The sequence below is a fragment of the Micromesistius poutassou genome, assembly GCF_964030765.1.
Source record: "Micromesistius poutassou genome assembly, chromosome: 21".
NCBI classification, from domain to species: domain Eukaryota; kingdom Metazoa; phylum Chordata; class Actinopteri; order Gadiformes; family Gadidae; genus Micromesistius; species Micromesistius poutassou.
This window is the reverse complement of record NC_140291.1, coordinates 9,519,410-9,526,467: the sequence shown is the minus strand read 5'-3', so window position 1 is coordinate 9,526,467 and position 7,058 is coordinate 9,519,410. Positions and strand designations below refer to the sequence as shown.

Genomic DNA, 7,058 nt, shown 5'->3' with positions numbered 1-7,058 from the left:
AACTCCACAGGGTCAGAGGGAAGTACAAGCGGCCCTACAAGGCAGTCAGGTGGGCTGAGTGCTTTAGAGTTGACGACCTGATAACAAATACTTGATTTGAATCCATACATATGTCAGGCTTTGGGTCAAATCATGTGAAAGAGAGAAACCAACAGTAAGACTGATCAGTCTGAGGCAGGGTAAACAACATGATGTAAACAAGAGAAACCAACAGTAAGACTGATCAGTCTGCCGTAAAAACAACAAGATGTGAGAAAGAGAAACCAACAGTAAGACTGATCAGTCTGGCGTAAACAACAAGATGTGAAAGGTACCTTTTAGTTTGCAGCTGCTCCTTTAGTTTGCTGTACATTTCCAGAACTGTAAAACAAGAAAGCAGATATATCAGTTGATATATCAAATCAATATTCAGAATCCATATACATAGAGGAAGGACTTTACACACGCTGCAGGGCTCCATGGGATTTTACCCACAATGCACCACACTGGTGAATAAGCTAGCGTGCAACAAGGCAACCGGTGGCTTAGTCTGGGCAATGGAGCGGGGGACTGGTGTGGCCAAACCTCTACCTTCAGCTCAAGCGAGCTGATGTTCCATCGAGAGACACAGAGATGGCGGCATGTCTCTGCCAAATTTCTTCCTCCATTCCTCCATATCATATAACACATCCGGGCACAAAAATCATTACTGTGAGCACTTTGTACTAGAGCTGGGGAATATATATTGATTCTTCGATGCATCGCGATTCTCTCTAGAACGATTCTGTCTCTTTTTTTTAATTTATAAATTTGTTTGCCTGGTGCAACATTCTGTTCGCCTGCTGCAGAGCACTACAGAAATCTCCTTTCTGCCTGCGGGTTCTCTGCACAGAGAACCAACTTTATCTTATATAAAATATTAGACAAGGTAAAAAAAGTAGGACGTGATTAGCAAACTGAGTAGCAAAATCAGATATATATATATAATATATATTTTTGAAGATCACGCATGGAAATGTACAAAAAATGTTTTTCTGTACACGCGGTTGTTTTCTTTTTGGGAATAGGTGGGCAGAGCCAGCCATGGCCATTGTATCCATGATATGATTGGCCACTGTATCCATGATATTATTGGCCATTGTATCCCTAAACGTGATTGGTACCGATTGGTATCACATTTAGATGTTGATTCCTCAGATTCCTGAGACACTGCAGTGGGAAATCCACATGAAGGGAGCTTGTACTTGTTTCTATTTAGCTTTTACTACTACTACTACTACTACTTACCACCTACGTTACAGTCACTACAGCGGAGAAAGGCAGGATTCATAATGTTTATATGTCCTGGTCTGTGGATGGGTGCGGGGGAGTCTGTTTGGTACTGCCTCACTTCCTGTGCGTTCAATGAATGATAGTCTCCTTACAGGTTATATTATTGCTCTCATTTTTGTGCACACGCACAAAGTCATTTCTGCTTGCGTCTTTTGTCGGCGATGTGTCGCCCTAGACATAGAGGCCTCTATCACTGCAGTGTTCACAGCGTGCTCTGGACAAACAATCAATGTCTTCTGTAGAATACTGACTGTTGCATCACACATGATTTAAAGATGAAGCACTTCAAATTAATACTTAGAGATTCTGAGGGATTATGCTAACTGTATTGCGTGCACTGCCTACGTGAACTTGACAAATGTCCACCCGTACATCAAGGAACCCGGTGTCCCCCCCAGTGCTCAGGGCTCCTACCTGGGAGGCAGAGCTGCAGCCTCTCCACCGTGGTGGCCATGTTCCTCTGCTGGACCCGACAGCACACCACCTCCTCTGTGCGGGCCGTCACCTGTGGAACAGACACAACGCTTGTCTGTACTGGAACAACAGAGACCAGTGCAGCAGAGGAAAGTGTGTCGAAACAACAGAGACGAGGGGGAAAGAGAGAGGGCCACACAGGAGGCAGAACACACAACCATGCGTGGAGGGTAATTGCCCCCGTACACAAACGAGGAAGAGGACAGTTGGGGGGCCTGGGATATTGTGTGTGTGTACCTCTTTTCCAGCCTCCTGTAATCTCCGATTAGTGTCCGTCACTTGGCCCTAGAGAAAGAAAAGCAGACTTTAATGAGATAGCTGACCTTTTAATCACTCTTGCTTTCATCGTTGCTTCAATAACATGGCCTTATTGACGGCCCTTCAGTATCATGAATATCAGTATGTAACTTCTTATCCAGATGGTTGACATGGTGCATGGGACATCACTCAAGTCATGCTCCCAATATTGCACTTACATGCAAGGCACTACCAAAAGGTCTACATTTGTAAGATATTGTAATAATTAAAATGAAGTATGGCAACGTTTGACTTGAAATGTAGCATAACGGTCTGCACCACTCTATATAGTAACTCCTCGTAAGTTCACTCGTTGCTTATAATGGTTTATTCGTTTCCCAGTATCATTTCCTTAATTTAGAAGACAGTTTTGTTCATTTTTGAATTGTAAAATAAATAAAAACTGCGAGCAGTGTTGAAGGTGCCAAGCCGGAGCCGACCACCGCCCTGCTGAGCCGACCGCCCCGCTGAGCCGACCACCCCGGCATTGCGTCTATGAACTGTGGCGATTTTAGTGACAGGCCACACTGTGAATTTCCATTAAAAGTGGCCAACTTTGATGGCACGCCACAGACACGCCCTTCAACGTACAGTCACAAATAGCACAGCGTTTATTCAGCACCACTTCATGACTGTACTGACCAATTTTGAAGCAGATCCGATAAATTCCCTAGGAGGAGTTCGTTCAAATACAAGGCGAAAAAGTGAAAATGGCCGCCGAGAGTGAAAATAAACAATTAAAATGGCCGACTTCCTGTGGGTTTTGGAGCATGGGTCCAAGAGGCTTTTCTGTAGGTATTGGCACGTTATACGTGCCTACCGAGCTTCATACATATTGGTGAAACGTGGCGCAGAGGCTGCTTTTTAAAGATCCTGTAGGGGGCGCTACACACATGACAAACACAAATTTTGGTATGTGAGCTACAGGCACCAGTCTACACGTGTCCTGTGATTTTCATATTCATAACTATTACGGTCTCCGCAGAGTGTAAATTTGTTCAAATTTGACAATTTTTAGCCGATGGCGGCCATGTTGTTTTGCCGATCGACTTGATTTCACTTGAGAAGTTGCAACTTTGGGCCTCAGCGGCCACTAAGTTGGTCCCGCTCAAATCAAACATTGCGTCTATGAACTGTGGCGATTTTAGTGACAGGCCACGCCCATTTCGATGCCACGCCCCATTTGATAATATGTCGACATTATCTTGTTCAGAATTTGATTCCGAACAACTTTTGTATTGGGGTCAAGATCATAGGAGTCCAATTTGATGTTGATTTGAGCAATTAACTATTTTCGCGGTTTAAACCACGCCCGTTTTAGAACTCAATGGCTCATGGGTGCTTTAAACTTTATTGTACAGACTAATCTTTTGGTCAGATTGAAGATAATGGTCCATAGACGACATGGGCTAAAGGATTTTTGTCAAAGTCGAAAAACCTGGGATCGTTAGGCAATTAACTGTTTTAAACTAAATTCAAAATGGCGGAAAATCTGACCACCCGAAAGTGGTAGGTTTTTGAGGCATATTTGTTCAGCATATGTGTGTGCAAAGTTTCATGAGTGTAGGTCAAACCGGTTACGAGATATGCTTGTGCAAAGTTTGCATTTTTGGGCAGTTGGTATAGCGCCGCTAATTTTGGGGCAACCTCTATGCATCTAGTGAGTTTCGTAAAAAGCGAGCGATCGGTGTAGGCTGTGTGAGTCAAACGTGTCGGAATAATAATAAAACCAAGAATTACAATAGGTTGCCTCGCACTTTGTGCTTGGCACCTAATAAAATAATTTTTTGCAGGTTTTTTTAATTATTGGAAGCGAGTCGAGCTGACCTTGCCTGCTGTACCCACGGCCCAAAATAAAGAACAGCCAAGACAATATCCTTAATTCAAACATACTGTTTAATTTGGCCTCAATTGGTATACGGATGCGAACTTGGAATGAACATGTGCAACGGGGATTTCTAAAGGTTACTGTACAGTGGCGGAGACTGCAGGAGCTGAAACATCACTACGGTAGAGCTAAGAAGGTTCTACGAGCGCTTCAGACCAACCTTACCAACGAACGACGTACAAAAGAGATTCGTAGCAAAGAACGTTTCGGGAAACACGCAAAATGTTAAGGTAGAACTTAAAGAAGAGGTTACAAATACCGGCGCTTTTGCGCATGGTAAGGCTATGTGCGCCAAATTTTTTTGTGAGATAGCGAGACCCCTTAAAGATGAAAAGATCATTCGAACCCTTCGCCGGCAATTTAGCCTACTATCGAGTTCATTCACCGTGTGCCAAAGGCAGGCAAAGGCAGCCAAGGGGTGTGGTGTGTCTCCCTTATGTACCTCTACCTCCCATCCCTTATGTACCTCTACCGTCCCTTACTTTCTCTCACTGTAGCTTTCCACCAAGCAACTACTCAGCCTTGTAATCAGCTCATTGTCCATGAGAGGGCAGGGACAATGCGGCCCATTTGGAGTCCCCAGGCCGTGAGGCCCTGAACTTGTGCTCGGTGCATGGGGCCCTTTATGCCGCCTAATGCCTTGTGACAGGCCCTTTCTCACAGATTCAGTGACAAACTTCTCGATTCTGGATGGGGATTTTTGAACTTGGTTCTTGTCAAACGTCTAAGAGCCATGACCCAATTGACCACTGGACTTTCCGATGACAGCCCATTTCAAAGGGAATACGCTCCACAAGTGGAGGGTAAAGAGAAGGGCAACCAGAGGGCAGGACACGAGGGACCGGACAGAGCCTGTCTATTTGGCTGAGTCTTGGTGTGGTGGCATAAAGCTAAATTAGCTCCAGCACTGCAAAACTTAACCTGATTTATTTCAAAACCCTCAACATATTAGAATTGTATATACACTGTGAATTTCTTTAAACTTAAAATGAACATATTTTATCTGCCCAATTTGAGTGGACCAATAGATGGGGAGGGATTTTCGTAAAGGGAAAAACTATATAATTTTACCGAAATAATAACCCCAAGATATAGATTTCTTATTTGTGACATGGGAAATATTTGGTGATGTGTTTATTAAGTTACATGAATGAGAGAACGTAGAAGTGTTTGACTGATTAAAAATGTAAAATACATGCCAATGATGCGTTTCAGTGTGTAGAATTAACCCATTGAATTTAGCAGCAAAAGGCAAGACAGCGAAAACATTTTACACCAGCCAAAACTGTTGTAATTGAATTACAACAGTTACAAAACTGTTGTAATTAAGTGTTATGTTAAGCGTAGTTGAACTGCCCTGTGTATGACGTTAAAACGTTACACATAGTTTAAATTAAAGATGCAATGTGTAGGGTTTAGTGGCATCAAGTGGAGCGGACTTGGAAGAAATGGAATTAAATATTCACGTATGAATTCAAGTATGATTTGATTAGTGAATAATCCCATGAAAATAACAATTGTATTTGTTAACTTGATGAGCTCGTGATATCTACATAAGGAGTGGTATATGGGGGCCGCCATGTTTCTACAGTAGCCCAGAATGGACACACAGCTCTAGAGAGAACGCATTTTTAATCAATAAAACAAATAAAAGTTGGGGCCAAAAGTCAAAGGAAGGAGGGGACCTGTAGTCCCCATGGCTACGACCCGTTTCGGATACTATTTTTCTATTGTTGTGTAGGGGCGTTATAATGACGTTATAATGAATGTCTTAAACTAAATTCACCACCCACACTGTGGCGTCATACTATCAGTGTCCGAGAAGCTTAATCCTCTCTGGGATTCGGACATCAGAATCCCCTGCTGGTCGGACAAAGCCCCACACGTCTCCACACACACTGTGGCGTTAAAGAAGATAGAAGATTCTTGGAAACCTCACCCTCTCTCACACGAGCATCAAAATCGATCCAGGGCTATACAGTGCCACCGTTTGGATTGCATATGCTCGTAAAATGATTGTGTGCGTAGATAGATATTATTAACTTGCATGTGTGCAACAGAGGAAAGAGACATCAGTGATTTGAGAGTACTTAAAAAGTACTCTACCCGAAACATTAACCTTAATAAAACACAATTCAGCTGGATACGTCTGCTGATTGAAGACCGGAATTGTTGGAAAGCAAATCTTTTTTGCAAAACGATAAATCCTTAAATAAGGACGTAATCTTAGTGGAAACCTAAATGGTACCGCCCTACAGAGGACGCTGTATTGAATTCGCCTGTTGATTTTCATCAAATACAAAAATCAATAGCGGACACGAGAGCCCTGCACACTCGAACCACAACGTTAAAATCCATAGGTTCAAATAAAAATAAAGAAATCACAATAACATATAGCAATTTGTACAGAATCGCAAAAGTAACGTAAAAGTAAAAGATAAATATTAAATCAGATGTTTAAATGAAAATATGCATATTTACACAGGGCTGCATTATGAAAGGCTCCCTGGTACTGTTGAAACATCCGAGGTAACTTGTGACATGTTTAAGTTACAAGTTACAAACACAGCCAATCAGGAAGCCACTCACCATGAGCTTCTCTGCATCGGCACGGACTTTGAGCAGCTCAGTTATAGCGTCCACAAAGCCCTGATGGTGAAAGTTGCACATCTTCTCGATCTCACGGTCGTGGTTTCTTATCCTGGCATCCAGCTTCTCCATGAAGCGCTTGTGGGCGTTGGGTTGGTCATCGTAAACTGACCTGTGGGAACAACAGGGAGAGAAGATGAGTCAGGTCATCTGCAGGCCAAGAAACAGACTGTTCTGGGTTTGCCTTTGCAAACAACCACAGTAATGGAAGGAAGTTGTGAGTTGTTTACCTTATGCACAATACTGAAGGCCAAACTATTTAGCCTATTTCAGGAAAAGGTCCCTAAGACTTTCCAAACAATAACGGCTTGATGAAAAGGCCAATTAAGGATTTATTGGCAGCTTGCGATAACGGCTGACTTTTTACATGTAGGCCTTTACATGTTGAGTGTTTTGGGCCTACTCGGCTGTACGTTTAGCTGTTGGCTATTTAAGAAAT

General features: G+C 42.9%; 1 protein-coding gene across 3 annotated transcripts in view; it reads right to left on the bottom strand.

Moving 5' to 3' along the window:
* exoc6 (exocyst complex component 6) overlaps window positions 1-7,058 on the bottom strand; it is a 43,434-nt gene that overhangs the window by 27,751 nt on the left and 8,625 nt on the right. For all 3 annotated transcript variants that reach the window (XM_084485806.1, XM_084485808.1, XM_084485807.1), the window contains exons 2-5: window positions 6,560-6,731; window positions 2,023-2,070; window positions 1,726-1,816; window positions 315-360 (exon numbers count right to left, since the gene is read on the bottom strand). In XM_084485806.1, the coding sequence (XP_084341932.1) occupies window positions 315-360; window positions 1,726-1,816; window positions 2,023-2,070; window positions 6,560-6,731 (357 nt within the window). The remainder of the gene's footprint in view (window positions 1-314; window positions 361-1,725; window positions 1,817-2,022; window positions 2,071-6,559; window positions 6,732-7,058) is intronic.